The sequence below is a fragment of the Hordeum vulgare genome, chromosome 5H (genome assembly GCF_904849725.1).
Source record: "Hordeum vulgare subsp. vulgare chromosome 5H, MorexV3_pseudomolecules_assembly, whole genome shotgun sequence".
Lineage (NCBI taxonomy): Eukaryota > Viridiplantae > Streptophyta > Magnoliopsida > Poales > Poaceae > Hordeum > Hordeum vulgare.
The window spans coordinates 171,923,235-171,949,565 of NC_058522.1; the positions used below are offsets into that span (position 1 = coordinate 171,923,235).

The 26,331-nt window shown below is 42.6% G+C and overlaps 1 protein-coding gene across 2 annotated transcripts; it reads right to left on the reverse strand.

Annotated features, from left to right (window-relative positions):
- Positions 1-636: 636 nt before the first annotated feature.
- Positions 637-7,984, reverse strand: LOC123399534 (calcium-dependent protein kinase 27-like). 2 transcript variants are annotated; one of them, XM_045093932.1, is made up of 7 exons: positions 6,849-7,984; positions 6,598-6,741; positions 6,354-6,506; positions 6,163-6,278; positions 5,864-6,031; positions 1,082-1,306; positions 637-945 (listed from the first exon to the last, which is right to left on the reverse strand). In XM_045093932.1, exons 1-7 carry the CDS (start codon positions 7,780-7,782, stop codon positions 814-816), a joined length of 1,872 nt encoding a protein of 623 aa, XP_044949867.1. In that variant the 5' UTR covers positions 7,783-7,984; the 3' UTR covers positions 637-813. The 2 variants fall into 2 exon arrangements, with proteins under 2 accessions (XP_044949867.1, XP_044949868.1); XM_045093933.1 differs by lacking the exons at positions 637-945; positions 1,082-1,306 and adding an exon at positions 4,369-5,768.
- Between the last annotated feature and the right edge of the window lie 18,347 nt (positions 7,985-26,331).

Consider the following 26,331-nt stretch of genomic DNA (forward strand, 5'->3'; position numbering starts at 1 on the left):
ATTAATTCCCTGTGAAAGATTTCTATCGTTCCAAATTTGGAAAAAGGCTGGGATGTGATACTTGTGGGCGATTTAAGGGCACTTAATAAGTAAGTTATCTTTGCATGTATGGCTGCACGTACAAACTAATCCATGCATATATTTTATGCAATCGCATGCGCTTAAAACATATAGAAATATATTTTATGCAGTAATGCACAAAATCTCTTCTTTTGCATAAAGAACTCACGACTTTCCATGTTTTATACGAAATCATTATTTGCTTGTCATGATTTTTAAGACCATTACTCACATGAATATAAATATGGGTACCTCATTTATCATACTGAACAAGATTTTTGTTTCATAGAAGATTAGACTACTTGAAGGAACTAGGTTTATGCACTCGCAATGTGGTGTTATCTAATTTTTTTATGTGTCAGTTTTTATGGGGCCTTTGTAAGAATTTGTAAGAATAAAAAACAAATATTATTACCATATGTTGTATATATAGCATGATAAGTTTTTAGCTACCTTGTTGACTGGTGGAATATGATGTTGCTACAACTTTACAATTCTCATATAAAAAACTATACAATTGTCAATTGTACATAATTATGTGACAAAACTAAAACATGAAGTGATGAAAACAATAGCTAAAAAGCTGCAATTCAAAATGCTCCTATGGATTAATCAGCGCACATTTTCCTTTCCTTTACAATCACACACTTTCATCTCCTTTAAAATCACCCACATATGTACAACACCACTTATCATAGTAAAAGTGGGGGGATATACATATAGGTATACGATATAAAAATTTCTGCAACATTGTTAGCTATTTGACTTTATGTTCAAGGCATCCCTAAGACCGACACTAAGGTTATACTGATGGCTTTTCTTCCCAAACCCTGCAGTTGACTTATGCATCATCGCCACAAACTCATTGTAATCTATGCGTCCATCCTGCACCAACATTTTCCACCAAGTATTTTTGTCAGATTCAGCATGCATGATTTAGTGAAATTATGTTGTTATAGATATAATCATGGTCAATAAAACTGGAAGTGTATTGTTGATCATTTAAATTTGGTGATCTTACATTGTCCTGATCTACTTCGCCTATCATGTCGTCAAGTCGAACATCCTCAATACCAAACTCGTCGCAAGCCTGTTGGAGCTCGTCAGCCGTGATGTATCCACTGCCATCCTTGTCGAAGTATTGGAAGGCAGCATATAGATGGTCTTCCCTCTCAACTTTGTTCAAGTGTAGAGTGGCAGCTATGAACTCTCCGTAGTCTATGGTGCCACTGTTGTCAATATCGGCCTAAAGAATGAAGTGAAAATGAAGTTACATTACTTTGTGGGAGAAAGTAGCTGCAAACTTAATCAGTATAGCAACATTTAATCATATTTACAATTACCATACAATGTAATACTTTGACTGATCGATACCTACTAACAAATTGCAAGAACTTGAGTAGTAATTATTTTCTTTGAGATGAATTAGCAGCATCATTACATGATTCATCATATTAACTATTGAGTTTGTTTGATACCCATCGATAATATGAATGGAACACCATGAGTCCTAAAGGATTATGAACTTATAATTATGTATGCATTTCCAGTATGATGGCTATCATTACTTCCTATTAAATTGGGGCATGGGCAACCGTGACAAAAAACACAATGCAGGCTCGGGATTTGATTTATAGCACGAATGCATTTTCATATCAACGTTGTTATTCTAGTCTTAGCAAAAAAATAGCACTGCCTAGAACCGCGCATGAAGTTTTTCGTGAGAGGCTCAACACTATCCCAATACACAACCAATGTTTCCTCCCTGCATTCAAAGTCATCTCTCGCTCTCCCTCTATGTGTGTGTGGGGAGGTGGAGGTGTCGAAGTGTGTGTGTATGTGTGTATTTTATCACCAGCCAAGAGAACACAAGCACACACACACACTAGTCCACCCCATTACCCCGCCCTTCTGACAGTGTGCCTCCAAAATTTCTACTACTACTCGTGTTTCTACGACTATAAGCACACACACTTATAATTATGTATGCATTTCCAGTATGATGGCTGAAGATGCAGGTAGGCAAGAGCAAGTGGAAATGCATACACGGACGGATATGGCATGCGTCAATGATGGGAAGATCTAACCCTTTCGTTGGCTGTGGACAAAATGCGGATGTTGGTGGTATTGAAACCACAAAAAACCACATGTTACTCCTCTTCCAAAACTATTGAAGTAAAACTATTGGAGGAACTTCCAAAGGATTGCGAGTGTTGATGATGATATGATTATTGATTTATTAATATGCCAAAAGTTCCTAATTGTAGTTTGAAAAATAATACTTTTTAACTATTAAGGGCTTCGAAAAATGTGCATCCTCACGTTAGAAATGAAGTCACCAACTATTTTTCTAAAATATGGAAAGAGTCTTGATTTCCCTCAATGTTTGAAAAATGGAAAGTTTGATTATTAATATCTCACAGGTCCGATATCCCTATTTTTCCATTGGAGGTTTCATCCATGTTCTATAGTAGAAGAGCATTGCAATAGAACTATGATACCTAAAGCTTGTGCTTAATTCAAGAACATTAGTCATGAACTATCAAAAGGGAAAATATGATAGTGTTTTAAAGAGGAAAAGATGAGTTGATGGAGGTTATTCACACTTGTCCTAGTCATGTTAGTTAGAACCAACAATAAAAAATATGATGTCAAAATATTTTGTTGGGAGTGGAAACTAGACACAAAAATCACAGAAAGCCTGAGATGCCTACGCAATTTGTTTGTAGTTGGAAACTACATTGAGAGAATAACAAAAATCCCCATGAAGATATAAAGACAATAGTGAAAGATGCCTCAGAAGTTACGATAACTTGTAGGTGTACATGTTTTGCAGTTCCTTCTCCGCTAGGTACTTTACCTTGTCCTCAATGAATAGAAATGCGGAAGCTCACCAGTGACCTTCATCTCAAGTACATGAGATTCAAAGAGATCAACGAGGACGATAATTGAAGAGAATATCACACATAGCAAGAAAAACCACCAAAGGTGCTGAAGAAGATCATCAAGACGTGACTATTGACTCAATGATACAACAATGCCTTTTATGGCATCATCCCAAGGGGACTCATGATGGGCGGATAACTAAATTTGACCGTGGGTTCCACTTAGTCCAGCAACCTATCCACATGGACATTCAACGCACGTCAAAGATGATCAAAACAAGTCATGGACAGTCAACATAACTCCAAGAAAACTATTTTGCTGGAAAAGTCAAGGGAAGATGACGGAATAAAAAATCTAGTCTAACATGATAAAAAAGAAGCAAAGAAGGCCATATATAGAGGAGGCCTAAGTAGCGATTTATTATTCATGAATGGATGACAACGATTAGCCCACCATGAGATGTAAACACCCTCACCTTTGATTAGTGTTTATAGAACCATGGACCTTTTATTACCCATGTAACCCTCCAACCTTAGACCCTCAAGGGAGCCATCGGTCATTTCTCAAGAACCCAAGCTATAAATATTCCACAAAGAGCATGTACTCTCATTTAATCCCACTGAATAAATTCAATTGGAGATCCACCCGCCCCTTCCCTAGGACTAAAGGTTCATGTGTGCCAGGTTTCGGACTCCAAGAGACCTCGTGACGCTCAAACCATCTGGCGTCGTGAGAATTTGAAAGAAGCGATTTCTAAATGCACAATGCGAAGATAATTTATCTTCACATATTTCCCCACATAAGCCACATGCCACACTCCCATGAAGTGACTATCGGCCAACTCTTTTGGCGGCTTAAAACATAAGCCGCATCCTTCCCAACTTTTCCCATAAGCCACCTCTCTCATGCATTGGGGCTTCTAAACTAGTTATGATATTACTAAATTAGAAGTCTCAACAAATTCTGAGAGTGGGCTATTTTTTAGGTTGAGGAGAGGCGATCTATTTTTTTAAGCCGTCCAAAACAACTCGCCCTATACCTATTTACAAAACATCATTGTGTCATTTTTCCGATGTACGATGACCTTAGTTATAATGTTGTTTCCATTGCAACAACAATTGATATGATTGTTCGTTGCAGTTTGGTCTATGAAATGCTTGAGAATTATTTATACTTCTAATTTGTCCTTTTTTATTTGATAGATGACATAACAGCTTCAAATCACATTTCTTGAGAACTCCTAGTTAATGGGATAAACTAGCAACCATGCTTTCTTTTAAGACTTTCTATGATGTCTTTGGTATTTTCTAACACAAAGTATCTAATTTCCAATAGGTACTTCAACTAAGTGTTTCATGATGCATACACGCTTATGGCAGGCACATGCCGCCGAAGAAAGTTCATGGCCTTAATGTTGGGTCATATGAAACAAAAGTTTGAAAAATATTGCCTTGATTACAATGTGTTTCTTTCATGTGTTGTTGTTCTTGATTTGTGCTATGAATTAGGATTTATAAGAATTTGCAATAACAACCTACATTAACCTGGAGATGCTCAAATTGAGTTCATGAAGTTCGAAATAATTTTTTCAATTTTTTCAACGAGTATGAAGGCTTCGCTGGTAGGAATTGTTCATCCGATATGGCTGGTCATATGACTTGTGGAGGTACGACATACATCTTCAATGATTAGTCTTTCATGAGTACTAGCCAAACACACAAATAAAATTCATAGCTGGACATGTACTAGAAGGAACCAACTAGACAACTGAATGAGGATTTGAACATTGTAGAGTATTGGAGTAAGGCATCTATGAGATATCTCAAGCTAGCGCTTACAGTTGGTAGTATTGTAGTTATCCCCACCTTTGGCCATTGCTTCTGAGACAACTCTTATTATGAGCCAAAAAATTATTTACTGTTATTGTTTGGCCGATAGCTATATAACGTGTGTTCTTTAATGTCTTGTATACAACACAATATAGCAACCGAAATATGGGAAGTGAAAGCATAGTCTTTGAAGGCCCCTTCTAAAGTTAACGAACAAATCTGTTTTTTAATTTAACTAGTAACTACTACATTAAATGCTATAACTTTATTGTTAGTTAGTATGTTTGTCTTTTGTACTAACTAACTTTCATATCCTAAATATTGTATCTTGAAACAAGGGAAAATGTGTGATCTTGTAACTAGCCATTGAAGTCGGAGGCTCATGGCTGTGAGGTTTGATGGTTGATGTTTTAATCGATGTGAACACTAAAACTTCTAAGATGGATGGAAAGTTTGCTATGTGTAATGATAGTATTTGATCTATTTCGGTTTTCTAATGTGGATGAGGTAGACATCAAGCATGTAGTGTTGGGATTGAACTTGTGGCTGGTATGCTTGTGTTGCAACTTGGAATTTCGTTGCATGTTGTTATTTTAACTCGGTATGGTGTTCAAGATTTCAAGTTTGTGTGCGTGGGATAATGATTATGATTTTGTGTTTACGCTTGGAACAATTGTGTAATGCATATGCTTGTTGAATAGTGAATACATGCTTGTTGAATATATATATGTTGTTGTTCTTTTATGTGAACCTTCCTTGCCTAATATTCTACCTCTTTCTTAGATTACAGAATGTTATACTATAGTGATGTTTCCGTGATATTTTTCACAGCCAACCGACTTTGGGCCAGGCCTTCCGCTTTATTGACCAGCCTGTGTTTAGTAAATGTTTGGGTTTTGGGCTGGGCCCGGGCTAGACACTTCATGCTTGGTCTTTAGCAAGCCCAACTAGGGGAGTAGCTTGATTTACCTCCTAGATATTCTTTAGCATCTCCTAAAAAAAAAGATATTCTTTAGCATATTCTAAAAAAATATAGCAAAGGGTTTTAGAATGATACGATATGGAAGATGTGGAGGGAACAAGCTTACAGCCTGCATGAGCTGAGATATCTCACACTCCTTCATGTTGGCACCAACCCTCTCAAGCCCAGCCTTGAGCTCCTCGTAGTTGATCTGCCCACTATTGTCGGTGTCCATCATCTTGAACATCTCCTTGAGCCCTGCAATCTCCTCCTCAGATAAGTTCTCGGCAATCACCTGCAGGCACACAGTCACAAATTTCATCATTTCCCAGACTCACATGAAGACGGTGGCTTTAATACAAAGTTAAGACACTTATTTTAAGACAGAGGTAGTACTACAGTAGCATAGATGAAACCGGTGCTCACTCTCAACGCCATCTTCTTGAGCTTGTTCATCGCCGAGAACTGCTTGAGGCGCGAGAGAACCGCCGAGTCGAGCGGTTTGTCAGGTGCTTCGCCGCTCATCTGCAGCCATGGGTGGCCTGCGGGAGATAAGATTTGCAACATGTCAGTAGGTGTAGGTGTAAGGGTAACGCGAAGGCGGCGAGCGGACTGACAGAGAACTTGGTGCGCGGTGAGCCGCTTCTTGGGGTCCCTGACGAGCACCTTCCGGAGCAGGTCCTTAGCGCCTTCCGAGACGCTGGGCCACGGGTCCGACTCGAAGTCTAGCGTGCCGTGCAGCACCTGCTCGAATATCCCTTGCTCTGTCTCTGCAATCCATGACAAAAAAGCATGTTGTGTTGTGTCGCGGTTTCAGAACTGCATATGTGACTGGCACTGGCATGACATGAACTAATCTACCTGCCCAGAACGGAGGCACGCCGCAGAGCAGGATGTACACAATGACGCCGGCGCTCCACACGTCAGCCTCCTGGCTGTAGTTCTTCTTGAGCACCTCCGGCGCCACGTAGTACGGGCTCCCCACAACGTCGCTGAATATCTCGCCTGAAGAAAATTCCAAGGTGATATATGCGTCAGTTCAGTTCCATCCGCCTTCCAGGTTGCTCCTGATGAACTGATGATAACCGGAAAGAATTGTATTCATGGTTTACCTGGTCGGAAGAACATGGAGAGGCCGAAGTCGATGGTCTTGAGCGCCGCGTCCTCCTCGTTGCCCACGAAGAGGAAGTTCTCGGGCTTGAGGTCGCGGTGCATTACACCCAGCGAGTGGCACGACTCAACGACGGCCACGATAACACGGGCGAGCTCGGCAGCCTGCCGCTCGGTGTAGTGCCCCCTGCGCACGATCCGGTCGAACAGCTCCCCGCCGGCGCACAGCTCCATCACGACGTGCACCGCCACGGCGTCCTCATAGGCTCCCCGGATGGAGATTATGTTCGGGTGGCCCGCGAGGTGGTGCATAATCTGGATCTCCCGCCGAACGTCCTCAACGTCCTCGTCGGTGATGAGCTTCCGCTTGGCGATAGACTTGCACGCGTACTCCAGAGCAGTTGCCTTGTCCACGCACAGGTATGTCGTGCCGAACTGCCCCTGCCCCAGCTTCCGGCCGAGGCTATATTTGTCCTTGAGGTTGTCGGTCTTACGCCGGAGGACCGACTCCACCTGCAGCCCGGCGCTGGAGATGCGCTTGATGTGCCCCGCCGGCTTCTTGGGCCGCGACTGCTGTCTCGGCTGCGGCTGAGCCGGTTGCGATGACGGCTGCTGCTGCGACGGTGGAGGAGCAGGCGGGGTATCGGCTTCTGTCCCCGCTGGCGGAGGGTGCTGTTGGGGAGGCGGTCTCGCCGGTTCGGAGATAACGATGGGTGCTGGAGGGGCCGTAGGGGTTGGCTCAGGCGCAGGCGGCTTAACCTCGGGGGAAGGAGCCGAGGCGATGGGCTGTACAACGGGGACGGAGCGGGAGGTGGTGGTAGGCTCGGAGGGGCTACTCGAGGCGGCGGGGCGGTTGCGCCAAATGGATCCGGAGATGGTGCTGAAGAAGCCGTTCTTGGCGAAGCTGCGGCGCGGGCCGACGCAGACGTTGCCCATCGGGCGTGTGCTGCGGCGGCAGCGGCGGCGAACGATGACGACGGCGATCAGAGCACAGGGTTTCTCCTCCTCTGTATGAGTGCCATGGCCGCTGCAGCGGCGGCGGAACGGGGCGCGTTCCGCCGGGAAACAACGACCGACGTCGGAAGCGGTGAGGCGTGGGTGATTGGTGGTCTTGGTTCGCGGGAGAAGATAGCCGGGGAAGAAAACAGGAGCTAAAATTGGAAAGTGAGAAGGAGAAAGAAACAGAGTGGTAGCACGCAAACACTAATTTTGGAGGGAAAATGAGGGAGGATGCGGTTAACAACTCAACTGTGATAACGCGCGTGAGATTGGTGTGAGCGCGCGACGAGTTTGCTCATATTTGCGTTTTGTTGTCCTGTCATTTAAGTGAAAACTCTACGTCCTTCTTCAAAGAAAAGTCAATTACACTAGTGATGTTTAAATTTGACGGAAACAGTCACTTGATGCTAAAACTTGTGAGATATATTGAACTAGTGAAAAAACTTGATTCGAACATACACATATGATGTTAACCGCATATGGATAGAAATTGACGCCAGCGTGGTGTGAAACCCACTATCAATGCCTGGAGGACGTAGATGAGCATGTGTAACCTTTTTTTTGTCAAACCACCTCAATGAATCTGAAAACATTATGCACTTGCTGCTTATATTTTGTTTATAAAAAATAATAAATACAATATTCATGTGGTATAATTTTACTCATGAATTTATATCAAATGTATATGATTTAAATATTAGCCATGTATAAACATACATATTAAATTTTATATTTTTAATAATGAATTTTAATTATACAAACATTGAACTATAAAAATGTACATAATTATGGAAATGTTTGCAGAGTGAAAATAATATTTTCGAATGGTAATGTAAATACATTTGTATTATTATAAATTGTCCAAACATTTTTATAATTCCTATATATTGTTTTAAGTATATGAATATTTTAATATAATAAATGATTAATTATGAGACGTAACTGATGTAGTTTGTATGTATTATATTTATACCGCACCAATAAGTACACATTATTTTTATTACTGAGACTAGAATTTACATACATTTCACCTATTTCTAAACAAGAGTAGGTGCAAATGGCCAGCATTTATCGGAGTCCATTTCAACAAAAAATCAGCTCCACGATTTCGTTGCTACATTAACTATAGTTATCCGCTTGTGACATGCGGAGTATAACGATGTAGTGGCTATGCTCATGCACTTGTTTGCAAGGTAAGGTCGTCGGTATGAGACACAGAAGTTTCATTTTTTGTCAATTTTCACACTTCAGATACATACTGGACCCCTTCTCTGGCCGAGCAATATAAGAAGATGTGATTCCCCTTCTCCGGGACATCACACAAGGGGCATAGCCCATTACTCGGACCGTAACTTTTGAGCACCTCCTTTCCTGACGGGAGGCGATCACTCAAAAGTTGCCAAAAAAAATTCAAAGGTAGAGGCGCTATCCACAGGGGCGTCATCCACCGGATATGAGGCCTCCAACGAATCGCACGATAAGTCGTGGCCACGGAAAAATGTCCCAAAGGAGAGAGTAGCCACTATGCCTGATCCGGGCCCACTTCTGGAATCAGGGAATTTGCCATCAGCCGGTTCTTTGCCGTCTGCTAGCCGATGGCAAAGGGTCTCTTTGCCGTCAGCTGCTAGAGAACAGACGACAAAGGATTGGCTATTGGCAAATTCCCTATTTGCCATCAGCCAACACTTTGCCGTCTACCAGCGGAAGGAAGAGAAGGTGCAGGTAGACGGCAAAAGACCAAGGCCCCTAAACCCTAACGGCCGGCGCCAACCCCACCCACCCCAGTCTTTCCCGTCTGCCTCCACCCCTTTGTTGTCCACCTACTGAAGGCAAAGGGGACGGCCCCATAACGGTCAGCGCACCCACCACAACCGCCCTACTCTCTCTCCCACTCTCTCTTTCGCCCCTGCCCACCACAAGCGCCACTACCGCACCACCGTAGCCGTGTCGCCCCCCCACCCGCCCCAGCCACCCACTCCTACGTGCGCCCCCCCCCCCCTCAACCGGCCACCCCCCCGCCGGGCCTCCTCCCTGCGCCGCTCCCCGACCCCGCAACCGGCGACCCCTCCTCCAACGCATGGCGCACCTGCGCCCCCTCACCCTGCCCTGGCCCCCCACATCCTCGGCCCCCCACTGCCCCCGGCCGTCCACTGCCCTGCACAGGGTCATTTTTTTCCTTTTTTCCCCTGTAGTTGAGTTGATTAGTTTAGTTTAGTTTGCTGTAGTTTAGTTGATTAGTTTAATTTAGTTGGTACTTTAGTTTAATACTCCCTCCGTCTCGAAATTCTTGTCTTACATTTGTTTAGATATGAATGTATCTAGTCATGTTTTAGTATTTAGATACATTCATTTCTAAACAAACCTAAGACATGAATTTTGGGACGGAGGGAGTAGTAGTTTAGTTTAGTTGGTCCTTTTTTGTTCTTTTTTTGTTGTTTTCCTTTTTAGTTTAGTTTAGTTTAGTGATACGTCGTTTATTTTAGTTTAAAAGGAGGAGGAGGAGGAGAAGAAGAAGAAGAAGAAAAGGAGGAGGAGGAGGAGAAGAAGAAGAGGAGAAGAAAGAGGAAAAATAAAAAAGGAGGAAGAAAAAGAAGAAGAAGAAGAAGAAGAAGAGGAAGAAGAAGAAGAAAAGAAGAAAAGAAGAAGAAAACAAGAAGAGGAGAAGGAAAGAAGAATAAGAAGGAGAAGAAGAAGGGGAAGAAGGAGAAGGAGGAGGAGGAGCAGGAGGAGGATAAGAAGAAGAAGAAGAAGAAGAAGAAGAAGAAGAAGAAGAAGAAGAAAAGGAAGAAGAGGAAGAAGAAGAAAAGGAAGAAGAGGAAAAAAAGAAGGGGAGGAAGAAAAAACGACACCCTAAATCCCCGACACGACGCCCCAACACCGCGACACGATGCCCCGACATGACATCCTGAGACCCCGGCACAAAACTCCGCATAGCTGTTAATACGCCGCCCAAGACGCCACTGACCCCCAACCCCCGAGCCCCAACACCTCTTTGGCCTCTTGTTGACGAGCTCCACCCCTGCGTTCGACTAGGAAAGATGAGTGATCGTGCGTGGATGTACACCGGTCACACTAGTCAGAAAGAGATGACCAAAGAATGGTTTCTAAAAAACAAGGAGTTTGTTAAAGCCGCATTTGCAAATGACCAGGAAACAAACTGGTGCCCCTGTCCTGGGTGCGACAACTATAAAAAGAGGACAGAGAATGAAATGAGTAAACACCTGCAGAGGGGGGTTTTAAGCCTAATTATACGTTGTGGACATTTCATAGTGAGTCTATACAACGCACCAGAGCCGAGGTGGTTCATCGTCGCACCGACAAACTTGGTAGCGGGATTGAAGACATGGTGCAGTACTTTGATGATGCTTGGGATTCGGACGATGAGATGCAGAAATCTGCAAAGGCCTTCTATGAAATGTTGGAGTCTTCAAAACGTCCTCTCCACGAGCACACTAAGCTTTGTCAGTTGGATGCCATTGCAAAAGTAATGGATCTGAAGGCTCAGTTCAACTTGGGAAGAGAATGATACGACGCGATGATGACACTATTTGGACACTTTCTACCCAAAGGCCATGTCATGCCTGCAAACCTGTACCAGTCGGACAAAATACTTCGTGTACTTAAGATGCCCTATGATAAGATACATGCATGTGAGAAAGGATGTGGCTTATTTAGGAAGGAGTATGCACACTTGGACTATTGTCCCATTTGTAAGTCTTGTAGGTATCTTGTGGTAGACAGTCGTATGGCTGAGAAGAGGCAGACCGAAATCCGAGTTAATGTTCTTCGACATATGCTAATCATACCAAGGCTTCAACGTCTTTTATTGTCGAATAGATAGCTAAACAGATGACATGGCCCAAATTGGGCAAAAGAACCGAACTAGATGCGGATGGGAATAAGATGGCGGTACACACATCGGATGGGGAAGCGTGGAAAGATTTCGATGAATTACATCAGGATAAAGCGGCAAATCCAAGGCATTCTCGAGTCTACATCGCCACGGATGGATTCAATCCCTTCGGTATGACGGCAACCCAATACAGTTGTTCTCCTATATTTGTCATTCCACTCAACCCCCCCCCCCCGGGGCAGATTATGCAAAGAAAGAACATATTCCTGACGTTGATAATGCCAGTGCCCAAGAATCCGGGGAAGAATACGAATGTGCACATGCAGCCACTTAAGGATGAATTGCAAGAAGCTTGGGATAATGGGGTCAGAACATACGATGCCGCTAAAAAAGTAAACTTCAAAATGAATGTGTGATACATGTACTCGATGCATGACTTGCCGGCGTATGCACGATTCTATGGATGGTGAGTGCATGGAAGGTTCACGCGCCCCACGTGCAAGGCAGCTCTTCAGTTTCATTGGTTGTAAGCGGGTGGGAAGTATTCTTGCTTTGAATTGCATAGACACTTCGTGGATCCTCATCATCAGTTCAGAAAAGACAAGAAGAACTTTACCAAAGGTAAATTTGTCAAAACCATGGCACCACCTGCGTTGACAGGCCAACAGATCCTGGATCAGTTAAATGCCCTCGATCCCGATCCAGAGCGTCCAGGGTATTTCAAGGGGTATAATTCAAAACACGCCTGGACTCACAAGCCATGCTTGTGGGATCTGTCTTACTTCAAAGACCTCCTTCTTCCACACAACATCGACATGATGCACGCTGAAAATAATATCGGAGAGGCCATTTTTGGTACATTGTTCGACATAGATGGGATGTCAAAGAATAATAATAAGGCTAGAGTCGACCAGGAGACACTATGTCATAGACCGTTACATAACATGGGCGAATCGAAAGCAAACCAAAGCTGGTCGAAACCAAAGGCTTGGTTCAATCCTGGAAGGCCACTATGAGGGAAATTATCTTGTGGGTCAAAATGCACTTGATGTTACCCGATGGGTATGCAATGAATCTAAAGAGGGGAGCGATTCGTAAAAAATTAAAAATCTTTGGTCTCAAGATTGCACATATTCCTTGAGCAGGTAATGCCCGTGATGTTACGTGGCTTTGTTCGTGAGGATGAATGGCTAGTATTGGCGGAGGTGAGCTATTTCTTCCGTGTTCTTTCTGCGAAAGAACTGCCGCCTGGCGTGGTAGATGACATGGAGGAGCTGGCGTGGGAGTTGCACTGCAAGTTAGGGAAGATCTTTGCGTCGGGCTTCTTTAATCCGATGCAGCATTTGATTTTACATGTACCGACCGAGGCAAGACTGGGTGGGCCCATGCAAAATCGTTGGTGCTTTGCAACTGAGAGGATGCAGAAGACGCTTCGAGCTAAATGTAAAAGTAAACGTACAGTTGAAGAATTGAAGGACGAGGCATTCATTACTGAGGAGGTGGCTAACTTTGTGACAACACACTACGAAGCCAAAAATCGTCATTTGCATAATCCAAAGCCTAGGTACAATGATGTCTACCCTAAAAAGGTGGATCCAACCTTAGCCTATTTAAAGGGAAGCTCGCACTAGCCGGTGCTTGGAAACGAATAACCTTGGATGTCAAAGAATGGAGGAACATTTTGTTGTATATCTTCAACAACCTAATAGAAGTACGGCCGTACATCGAGAAATTTGTCGGTACATTTTTCCGCAACTTCTAATTCCTTTGAACTGCTCTTATTCCTAGATATTTGATACAGTTGATACGCCGTCAAATTCTCGGATGGAGTGGTGATCCAAAATGATTCCATCGAAGAGTATGAGCTTCTGGCAAAGCATGGAGGCAGCTATCCTGGTTTCATCTCTGGGTTCAAACAAACCGTAATTATCAATAATGGACCACTTCATTTCTTGGTCTAACTTGCAGCTAATGCAACAATAGTTTCGAATTAAACTTGTAGGCTAATTCAGAGTCTATGGACACTTTATTGAGACAAGCCGCTGGTGGTTGTGACTATAAGGTCCGTTCATTCAGAAAAACAACATCAACGGGTATCACTTTCGTACCTTTGGCAAAGATATATCTATGCCCGATCGGAAATCTACAAATTTTTGTGTCTCTGCTATCGGGGAAAGTGGTATCAAGTATTAAGGAAGAGTTGAAGCTATTTATGAACTTCAATTCTATGGTTAAAACCCACCGAACATCGTAGTCTTCAAATGTTATTGGTTCCAGCAGAAGGAGACTAGAAGGACTCATGAAGGGCTAGTAGAAATCAATCCAACCACCCATTGAGATGTTCTCAATGTCTAAATTACGGCTCAACAGGCGACCCAAGTTTTCTATCTACCGTGGGCATGCCACACTGATAAGAATCTAAATGGTTGGCATGTTATTTATGAAGTGCCACCACATGATAGACCACCTCCCCCAGATGAAGAGGATTACGAACCTCACATTAACCCAGACACATATGACGGAGAATTCTTCCAAGAAACATATCTTTCCAAGAAACATTTCAAGAACCGCTGTGCTTCACCCCAGAACATGGAAGTAGACAACAAAAGTGAATCCGATTCACCCCTGAGCCGGAACTAGCACAGCCAGAACTAGAAGAGGTTACTGTTGCGGATGACCTATCAATGCTTGACCGATTACAGGAAGTCCTTCCACAAGTTCATGTTGTTGAACCCGATGAGCACATCATTCATGAAGACACGTGTGATAGTGACGATGATGTTTTTTAAACCTGACTATTATTAGTTTGTATGCATCCCAACTAAAATAATATATGTACATATTATTATTCATGTCACGCATTCCATTTTTTTATGTTTTACTAATTTATTTTACTCTTTATCATGGCAGGTTTTGAAAGATGGTGGGCATGGGTCCAGATCGCTTGGCAGGTTCTTCTTCTTTAGCGGCCTGCGCGAGGGGTGGTACTTCCATTCCACCCCTATCTCTCCATAGAGATTTGGCCGATAGTCTGACAACACCACCCGCGGGTTCTTATTCATCAGCGGGATTGGCCACTAGGCGAGGAGGTTGGGCAAGGAAGAAGGGGAATGGTACAGGACGTGGTCGCGGGAGAGGTAGGCGAACTGCTACGCCGTCCTCGCCACCATCACCAGCTCATTCTCCCGAGCACAGGACTACTATGCTGGACCCATTTGCATTGGAGACTACGGGGACTCCGGTTCAGGATCCTCGGATCGACGGGCATTTGGCCCATGAGACTACGGTCTAGGAGTCTTGGGTCGACGGGCATTCGTGTTGGGGAACGTCGCATGGGAAACAAAAAAATTCCTACACACACGCAATATCTATCCTGATGTAGTTTTTGTACTACAATTCTCTCCAGGTAGCAAAATGCATAAGACTGATGGTTGTAGTGATGGAGAGGCAGATGGTGAAGATCATGATGGCTGGAGAGGCAAAATGATGTAGTTTTGGTGATCATGATTGCTGGAGAGGAAAAATGTTGTATTCAGAAATGGCTGGAGAGGCAAAATGATGTAGTTTTGTTGCCATTTTCTTAGTTTTGGTGAGAATTGTTGGTTGTGATGTGATCCTGATTAAAAATGTTGTCTTTGTAATGCAAAATATTGCAAAATGATGTTCCTGAAGTTGTTTTTGAACTGAATTGAGATGTTGTATTCAGAACTGAACTGGCATGTTATTTCCAAAGCTATTTTCAGAACTGTTTTGAGAGCTGTTGTTTTCAGAGCTATTTTCAGAACTGTTTTGAGAGTTGTTGTTTTTAGAGCTCCTGATGTTGTTTTCAGAGGTGTTTTCAGAGCTATTTTGAGACATTTTGTTAGACCAAGCCAACGCCAAAAAGGAATGCGTGAGCGGGGGCTCGAACCCACAACCTGGTGCTTATTTCACTAGGTTACTACAACTGGGCTAGGAAGAGGATGTTTCTTTTGTATGCTATGCCCACTGTTTTGAATGTATCAGACCAGTCACGTATCAAACACATAACTCGGTGACAAGTGGATCCACTATTTTCCCCACTCAACCTGTCCACTCGACCCGCTCCACCTCTCCACTCGACCACTCCTCCTCTATGCCGTCGGGTCCTTCCTCTCCCACCGCTAGTGACTCCTTCCTCTCTCTCCGTCGACGACTCCTTCCTCTCTCTCCGTCGGCGACACCTTCCTCTCTCTTGAGCTATGAATTCACCAATTAGTTTAGGTTAGGGTTTAGTTTAGGATTGGTTTAGGTTAGATTAGGGTTTGATGAGGATTGGTTTGGGTTCACTGCTTCCTCTTGCCACCATTGTAAGTTGCTTTGTGGAAGATCGTCGCGCGCTCCCTCCGCTCGGCCAGGTGGTTCACAACAGGGTTTGATTAGGATTGGTTAGGGTTCACTGTTAGGGTTTGATTAGGATTGGTTAGGGTTCAGCATATATATTGACTAGATACATGTTGACTGTTCCTGTAGTTTACTGATGTATGTTATGTATTCAACTTTAGATCCATATATTCTGTATTTTTATATAAACACACAAGCATTACTGGAGTAGCAGTTGCTAAAAAAGCATATGGTGACTTGTTGCGACTAGCATATTGGAGTAGCAGTATTTTTATATACTCGTGTAGCAGTATTTTTAGGACAGTTTCTTGTGACTAGCAAACTAGAGTAGCAGTAACTTGTTGTGACTGAAAAATATAATGGCGTATGTTGTTGACTAAAAAATATATGGTAGCAGTACTGGGTAGCAGTATTTTTATACACGTGTTCATGGAGAAAGTTTATTTGGATCAAAAAGCTGTCAAAGCCAAGAGTCATCTCCACATTTGCTTGCACACAAATACTGGGAGTACTCTCTTCATTTGCTTGCAGACACATACTGGGAGTACTCTCTTCTTCTCTCTCTCGATTCAGATTTTCATGTTCTTGCTTGTTACTGTCAGATTTCCATGTTCTTGCTTGTTTGATTAAACTGCTTGTTTGCTTGCATTAGCCGTAGCATTTTGTTTTGCTGGAGTACTTCAAGTAAAACCTTTTTCTGTTATTTTGGATCCATTGAACCTTTTTAAGTTTGGATTTACATTGTCAGAACTTTCCTAGAAGTCTTCATTGTAAGATAACCTGCAATTAGGACATTTATTGTTTTTAGGACAGTTTCAGTATTTTTAGGACAGTTTCAGTATTTTTAGCAGAGTTTCAACCAATTATCGTTAGAACAGGGAGGGTACACCATCACTCATTTTTAGGATAGTTTCAGTATTTTTCTCAGTTTTCACATCATAAACTTGGATCTGTTCCAACTATGTCCAGTCCTGTTTATGGTAATTTGTTGTTTAATTACAATGCTCTTTCTCAGACTAAAGATGGGGGGAGGTCTACACCGCCGGCTGCGCTCTTCCACGTCAAGTGAGATGGCTGACTTGGAAGGTTTTGAGTTCTTCACGATTATACTTAAGAAATCCTCCAGGAGGCAGGTGCTGCGTTAAAATTTTGTGAAGATGCTCGACGACCATCAACGACATAACTTGAAGCTGCGGCAGGACGGCAGCGGGCTTCGCAGGCTGTGGGCCGGTGGTGTTCGACATCGATGGCCACATGTACCTAGATCGTGGCTCGAAGAAGTTCTTCCGTGCCTACGACCTGTGGCATAGGTACTTCTTTGTCTTCAGGTACGACGGCAATGCCATGTTCACCGTGAAGGTGTTCAACACGACTATGTGTCGCATGCGCTGCCAGGACGACGAAGATGCCAGTACCCTCTCTCTCTTCTTCCTCTCCATTAGGCTATGTCTCACACCCATTGTTAAAAAAAACTTTTTTGCATTTGGCTAGGCAATGGGAGCAGGAGCAGCGACTCTGGCTATAGCAAAAGCAGTAGCGACTCTGGCTACAACAAAAGCAGCAGCGAGGATGAGGAGGAAGGGACTTGGGAAGAAGAGGAGCAGAGCAGGGATGATGAGGTGGTGGCTGACGATGGCCTCGTGATGGTGGTGGCTGACGATGGTCTCGCGATGGTGGTGATGCCTGACGATGACCTCGTGATGGTGGTGGTGCGTGACGATGGCCTCACGATGGTGATCCCATAGCTGGTCGACAGGACCATGCCAATTGTGGTAGACGAGTACATCCCATAGCCTGGCCTAGGGCTTCGCCGCTCTAAGCGCATCAGGATGATGAAGGAGAAGGGGAAGAAGCAGGAGTGAAGATCTTAAGAAATTTTAAGTATGATAGTGTTGAACCTGGTGGATCTTTAATCTTTTTAGTGTAAACCTTTTAACTATGATAGTGTGTTGAACTACTACTGCACTTTTAAGTATGACGGTGGTGCCTGATGAAATTTTGTGCTTGCTCATGGATGCTCATGGATGAAAGATAAAATTATGTTTTTTTGTGCTTGCTCATGCATGCTCATTCGTTTAATGGGTTGTGATAATATGCCCAAATTTGGCACATGCCTCCAAACAATGTTGCAAAAGAGAGGTTCCTACTTGTTTCACGAAAAATAACATTTTTCATTTTCTGAATGCCAAAAACACGTGTTCTTCGTGAAGCGGCTACAAGGAGAATCATCCTAAACGGCGCCATACCATGGCTATGTCAAAGTAGACTGTATTTTACGTACGATCGCCAAAACTCATGCGTTTCCGAGCCTCGTAGCTACCCCGGCCATTAAGACAGCCATCGGCAGATTCAGCTAGAACCGGCTATAAATTGAACTGCGGGTGCTCCATAGCTTGGCCGTTACTTTTAGTAAAAAATCATTTTTAGGTTCACGGGTAGGCATTTCATCATAGAATCACCAACACCTTTGCATGATTCAACCCCTAGCCACGGACGACCGTCGTGACGAATTCGTCCGGATTTTGAAAAGACCATAAAAAACTAAAAAAAATCAAAAAAATGGGAAACCTTCGCGTCGCATCACCACATGTGACCTACCAACCAGAAAAAATATATAACTTGAAGTTCCAACGTTTTCTTGAAATTGTTTCTCTAAAATGACCTACCACGAACTGAGATCCATGGCTTTCAAGCCAAACAAGCAATGATATGGCCACATTCGTTGAATAGTTTGTGATAATACGCCCAAATTTGGCACATGCCTCCGTCTTGTGATGGGAAGCAATGTTGCAAAAGAGAGGTTCCTACTTGTTTCACAAAAAAAACATGTTTCATTTTTTGAATGCCAAAAGCACGTGTTCTTCGTGAAGCGGCTACAAGGACAGTCATCCTAAACGGTGCCATTCCATGGCTATCTCAAAGTAGACCGTATTTTACGGACAGTCGCCAAAACTCATGCGTTTCCAAGCCTCGTAGCCACCCCCGGCATTCAGACTGCCATCGGCCGGTTCAGCTGGAACCGGCTATAATTTGAACTCCGGGTTCTCCATAGCTTGCCCGTTATTTTTACTAAAAATCATTTTTAGGTTCAGGGGTAGGCATTTCATCATCGAATCACCAACACATTTGGATGATTCAACCCCTAGCCACGCACGGCCGTCGTGACTAATTCAGCCGGATTTTGAAAATACAGTAAAAATTAAAAAAAATTGAAAAAAGGGGAAACCTTCGCACTGCATCATCACACGTGACCTTTCAACTAGCAAAAGATATATAAATTGGAGTACCGACGTCTTCTTGAACTATTCAGTATGATTCTAACCATTATGTCTACAATGTTTATAAAAAAGAAAAAGAAAAAGTCTGCCTCTAAACCACAAAAAAATAGTGACAAATTTCCCTCCCACCCCACCAAATTTCCCCTCTCACCCCACCAAAATTACCCTCCACTCCCTCTCCCACTACCACGCGGGACCCACCACTCCCTCTCCCACTACCACGCGGGACCCACCACTCCCTCTCCCTCTACCACGCGGGACCCACCACTCCCTCTCCCACTACCCTCTCCATTCCACTCCCCACTCCCCAGGCGTGATCCATTCCACTCCCCACTAGGTCGCCCCTCCCTTGGTCCTAACCCTAGCTCCGCACCTCCCCTCCCCTGCTCCGCGCCACCTAGCTGCCCCTCCCGTGCTCCCCGCCGCCCCACCACCCATCTCCCCTCTCCCCTACGAGAAATCCTTCCTCCCATCTCCCCTCCACGACGACGACTACATCGACGACATTGACGGCTACATCGGCTGCCCCGACTACGACTACATCGATGACGACGACGACAACAGCTACATCCACATAATCAATGGTTGATGACGGCAGCTACCTCTCCCCTCGACCCATCTCCCATCGATGTTCATGGGTAGAACTTCTAGGGTTTGATAGATCCCCCTCATGTGTTGTTCTAGGGTTCATGGGACTGGATTGATGGGATGGTTCAGTATATTCATGGGTTTAGGGTTCTGGTTCATGGGGTACACATTGCTCTCTGGTTCATGGGGTAGGATCTCCTAGTTTTCTTGTTCATGGGAAAGGATCGATGGTGATTTCATAGGGATGATCTCCCTCTGGTTCATGGGGTTAGGGTTCATGAGTTTCAGGTGGGTAGGGTTTCATGGGGTTCATTAGGTTAGGGTTCATGGGGTTCATGGGGTCCTGCATTTGTGATTGGCAACAAATGAGGGTAGATCCCCTAGCTGGTCAATATAGGGTTAGGATTCAGTCAATCTAGAAGCTCCTGGAGGTTCTTGTCATGTTCATGGGATTGATTCTAGAGTTACGACCTCCTGGTGGTTCGTTCGATCCCCCTCTGGTAGTCTGCTTCATGGGGTTAGGGTTCATGTTCATGTTGCTTGACTACTATGGCTTGCTTTCTTGCTAGCATACATGGTTAATTAGAGTTTCCACCAGCAATACTTGCTTGTATCAGTAGCACTTGGAGAAGAAGCTACTAGGTTTTGTATCAACAGTACTTGCTTGCTTGCTCCTCTTCAATTTTCTTCCTTGCTTGCTTGTTTCTATCAATAGGTCTATGCTTATTTCTATCAGTAGCACTTTTTTTGCTTGCTTGCTTCAATTAGTAGCACTTATGCACTTTGCTTGCTTGTTTGCACATTGCTTGCTTCTTTATTCACCAAATGTTGGGCAACCAGTTGCTATGAATGCATATGTTTGCCTCCATTAGGGAATACAGTTGAATAATTATTTTGCTTATAGATTATTGCAGGTACATGGATAAAATTGCAAGTTAAAACATAAAAGTAATTGTTGTAAATAGTTGGTTTTGCTTACCCACCTTCCTGAACTATAATTTGTGTGCACTGTATTTATATCCAACTATGTATACTTGTAATGGATGTGAGTTATGTTCTTGTCTTTGGTACCACAACCTTAATTCACTTAGCTTGATTTAGTTTGCTTCACTTATATTACTGCTAATGCATTTCTTCACAAATATAGTTTGCTTTAACTATGAGTTTAGTACATTACTACCTCCTGTTTCACATGTGTTAATACTGATGCATTGCTACACCTGTATGTGCATGCTGGTCCAACTGCTTCAATTTAGTTGCTTGCTTCAACTGTCAGTTTTGTACTAATGCATTAACAGTATGTGCATTGCTACACCTCTATGTGCATGCTAGTCCAAGTGTTTCACATGTATTAGTACTGATCCATTAACTACATCACTATATTGTTGATCCAACAAATTTGCTTCACATGTATTACATGTATGTGGATGCTTGTCTAAATGCTTTCCTTTATTGATATAAGTGCATCATTTTACTTTATCCTTGTTGTATCTTATTGTTTTTTATTCTATTTAGCAAGTACCACCGCAAGATCATCCATGGCAAGGATGACAAGGTCGAACCCGAGGCCAACCATTGGTATGCAACTTGCTCCTTGTGGTTTTTCTGTTAGATTTATAAAATATGTGTCTTAATATGCTAAGTCAAATGTATTGGGCACTCGTTATATCTTGGAGGCTAGTGATGTAAAATACTGCCAGAGTTTATTATGCAAATGTATTGCTGTAATCAGAATAAGCTGGCTTAGTTGTGCCTGTGTGTTGTTACTCTTCCTTAGCTGAATAACTTGGATTAAATGATAATAAAATATCATAAGATATGTTTGGCTGTCTGCCCATGCATTCCAACCATTAACCTAATAATTATGTTTGTTTGCCTTGCAAAGATGAGCCTCCTCTCACCGAGTACGGGAAGGTTAGGGCTAGAAATATAATGAGGAACAATCGGATGTTCCAGTCTGTTGGCATTGGTACAATAGTGTCAATGATTAGGAAAACAAATGATGTACAAGAAGGTAGAACTAATGAGGTTCAAGAAGGTAGTGGAGTTATCAATGATGACCCAGAGTACAATCCTAAGGAGGATGAAGTTGTAGTGCACAAGACTGTTAAGGTGCAAACTCTGACTTGCTTGGAGGGTTCGGGTTCTTGTATGCTCTTTGTTTCCTTGTGCTCACATATTTGTCTTGTGGTCTAATGTTTTTCTTGTGGTATAATGTCTTGTGGTCTTGGAGGGTTCGGGTTCTTGAAGGAATCTAGAACGAAGAGGCCTGGTGTTAAGACGATAGCCAGCAAGAAGAGGAAGAGCTCAGAAACATCTGCTGCAGTGCCTCCAGGAAGGGTGATGGCCCCACCTCCAGAACAAGCGAAGAGGATCCTCGAACCTTATGAACCTGCCCCTGATAGTCACAAGGCAAAAAGCAACTATGGCGGCTGCGACGGACCACCACGAAAGTTCGTTGTGCATGGACTTTGAGAGCTCGGTGCAAATGTGTGATGAGTTTCCGCCCATGGATGAAGAAACCACTCTTTGCATGGATGAAAGAGGCACTGTCTGCCTATGCCTCAGTTGTGGTGCACCTTCTATTGACAGGAATGCTGTCACCAGTGAAGAAGAACAACAGCTTGTGCTTCAACCAAGCAAGTTCACATATGCAATGCTCTCTTTTACTAGTGCATTTTGCAAATGGAAGTGATCATGTATGCTTACCTGTTTAGCAGAACCATTCCTGCATTTGTCGATTTCTCTTCTAATTTACGAGTTCAATTTCATTTGCAGAAGCAATGTGCTATCTATTTTCTGTTACACCTACGTATGATCACTCATGTTGTTCCTACCTTGTTTCGTGTCCTGGTAGGAAAATTTTGATATGAAGACGGACTCGGAGACCATCAAGTACGCGAGCAAAGATATTCTGCAGAAAAATTCAAAGAACGGATGCCATAAGATCAAGAAGAAGTATTTTGATACCGTAGTAGCAAACAAAGTCGGCACCAAGTCTCCGGACGGTGAATGACAAGCTCTGGTGGAGATGTGTTCTACCCCAAGACTCAAGGTTTGTATATGCTTTGTTTGCTGATTTATGTTCTGCAGATCAGGATGGGAATGGGACATGGTCCCCTTCTTCCTCTTACATGTTTCTGATGAGAGTCGGAGCAATAAAGAGCATCAACTTTCAAAATCAACACCATATGTAATGCGCTGACTCTTATATAGTACTAGTTGTTCATGTACATGTGTTAGTGCAGGATAACTAAAATATTTCCAAATCAAATATGCTCAGATTCGTATTGTCCTACTATAATACTGCCCATTCCACTTTCTTTCAACTTGGCAAATAACTGAAACTACTCATCATTCATGAACGTACATTGTGAAACACTGAAATTACTGCAGAAAGAACTACTGTAACGATTCATTCGTGAACATACATGTGTAATCTTAAACTTTTGAGCTTGTGTTGGAATGAGATAACTATTGCAAAATTGAAAATACTGCATAACCAACACCAAGAATCTATCAAGAACCAAAACAGTATGCTAATGGTATATCATGCTGACATTATGCTTTTTTGTAGGAAACCTCTATGTCAAACAAGATTAATCGAGAAAAGGTCTTGTACCAACAGAGAACTGGTTCCAGGCACTACACATCACACATTTTTGCCACTTTGAGTAATTTTTTCTAGAGACCTTACCGTTTGATCCTCGTTGAATAACATTTCTTATTCTTGCTGAATAACATTTTGATTTTTGTTGAATTTTTTTTCAGAAAGAAGAGCGTAAGGGTGAGGAGTTGTTTGCGATTGACTTGTTCAAGGCCACCCACAACAGCTAGAAGCACGGGTTTTCAGAGCCAGTCAAGATTGCTATAGTAAGTTCCAGCCAGTTCAAACTTTTGTCTAGGGACCTCAGCCCTGTTTGATTCACAGCTAGCAAGAACACACACTATGTTCCATGCTTTGATGGTGTTTGCAAGAGCATTTATTGTATAGTTCTCAACGAAGATATCAGAATTTGCTATAGCTATTTGTTGGATTCTTTATGATATGATGAAAACAGATATCACAATTTGTTGTAGCTATTTGTTTCATTGCTATTTGTTGTATCTTGTACCTGTTATATGTTTAAGCGTACTAGCTTGTGCTGAAGCATTAGGTGCAAAAGGATTTTATTACTTGTTTTCATTGCATTGTGAATGCCAAGATTGTTATGTAACAATAAGTACATGGTGAATATTGAGCTTTCTTTCTCCTCTGTATCTCATAAAATGGTTATAGTGGTGTCACCAATAGCAAAACAGTGCTGATAACGTCAGTTTACAGCTTAACTATTTTATTTTTATTTGATATCCTAGGTGCACTAACTAATAAAATACTATTGACATTTTAATAATAAAAAATGTGGGTTCATACAATGCATGTCATGGCAAAAAAGGTCCTGGAAGTGAGTACTAAATACAGGTTCATAATTAATGGCACATACTGATCTGCATATAAATTGGATTGTTGTGCATAAAAGCTTGTTTCAGTAAACTATCGACTATAGATTTTGTGTGTTGGTTTGGTTACTTCCAAAAATCCATTTTGTGGTCTGGTTTGGTTTGGTGGCATTCTAGTTTGGTTTCTTTTGCAAAATGTGAAATAAATCTGGTACTAATGTCTATCATTTTCCTCCATATGCAGCTTGAGATGGAAAAAAGGAAGGATCCACCACTACCAGAAGGTAAAGAACCGAAGTCTGATGCTGAAATTGTTGAAGAAGTGCTCAAGACCAAACTCAAGCAAAGCACATTCCTCAGGAATGTTGGGCTCAAGTCATCTAGTTGCAACACTAGCAAAGCAACTGTTGTTGTGGCTGCTCATGTTCATGATCTTGAGCAGAAGCTGGAGAGGTCGGAGCTTCAAGCTGAAGTAATGCAAGCAGAAATGGCAGCAATCAAGATGAAGGTAGAAGAATATGAAGCTGCATGCGACAAGGAACTTGAGCTGCTGCGCAAGAAGTCTTAAGAACAGGAAGACACGTTAGCCCACTTGATGGCTCTCTTTAGAGCTAAAGCATCGTAGAAGCTTTACGCGATGGCTCTTTTTGGTTTGTCTTGCATCGTAGAACCTGTCTTAGAACCTGTGAAGTGGGCTAACTTCTCAAGAACGGATGAGAACTTAGCCCACTTGATGGTTAATCCTGGTGATGTTGAACATGTGAACATGTGAAGTATTTTGAACCTGTGAACCTATAGAAGTAGCATTTTGTGAAGTTGTGAAGCTCTAGCAGTTTCTGGTGAAGTATTTTGTGAAGCTACAACAGGAAAAACCTGTAGCAGGAAAAATTCTGGTGAAGTATTTTGTGAAGCTGTAGCAGTTTCTGAACGTGTGAAGTTGTGAATTATTTTATATTTGTTTGGACCTGTGAATTATTTGAATTATTTGAGTTTAGACTGCGTAAAGGCCGAGGCCCAAACAAGAATTAGACTAAAAAGAATTGGGCCTAAAAAGAATCAACTATAAAAAAATATAGTTAAAAGGCCAAGGCCCAAACAAGAACTGGACTAAAAAGGATGTGGCCCATAGTTGTGGGCGGATTGCGAGTGACCAAAATAGTTGGTTGTTAAACCTATGACCTTTTTTTGGTCGTAAAATCCTACGACCATTCCAGTAAAAAGGTCGTTATAGTTCATTAGAGACCCTCAGCTTTTGACCGTTTGTTTTTGGTCGTAAAAAGGTCGAAATGGAAACCAACGACCATTCGGTGACCAATATTGAAGGTCGCAAGTTAGCATGTTTCTTGTAGTGAAAATATGAATGGTGGAAGTGCCAACAATCGAATACTCACATTAGTTCGAAGAACTCATACACTTATTATAGGTAACTCCCTATCTAGTTAGGAGATTCACAAAGAGACAAGTACCCCGAGGAGGAGTGTTCAAGGGTTTGGTTATCCTTGCGCATCCTCGACTCGTGGTAACGTGAGGGTACTCTATATATTCCAACCCCTCCAGAGGTTAGCGATCAATTTAGTAGCTAAGTTTCTCAACTAATTTTTAGTTTTTGAAAGGCAAACTGATTTCCAAAATACGACACCTATCACTAATAGGCTCAAGCTCTTGGCACCAATAGTCCGAACATTACTCAAATCAATACCTCAAAACTATTGAAGGTTATTACTATACTTAAATAGCAATCTTAGTTACCTACTTATGCAAGACACGCAACTGAATGCAACAAGCCAACTCTCTAACAAGATAAGCATGATAACTCAAGAGAGTTCCAAAATAAACCTAAATAATAGCTCTTAAAAATATAAGAATTGAAACTAAGAGCTAAGCATGATACTATGAAAAGATGAAGAACACACATAAAAGATAAGCATGAAAACCTATGTTGTGTTCTAGAGTGGAATGGAGCGT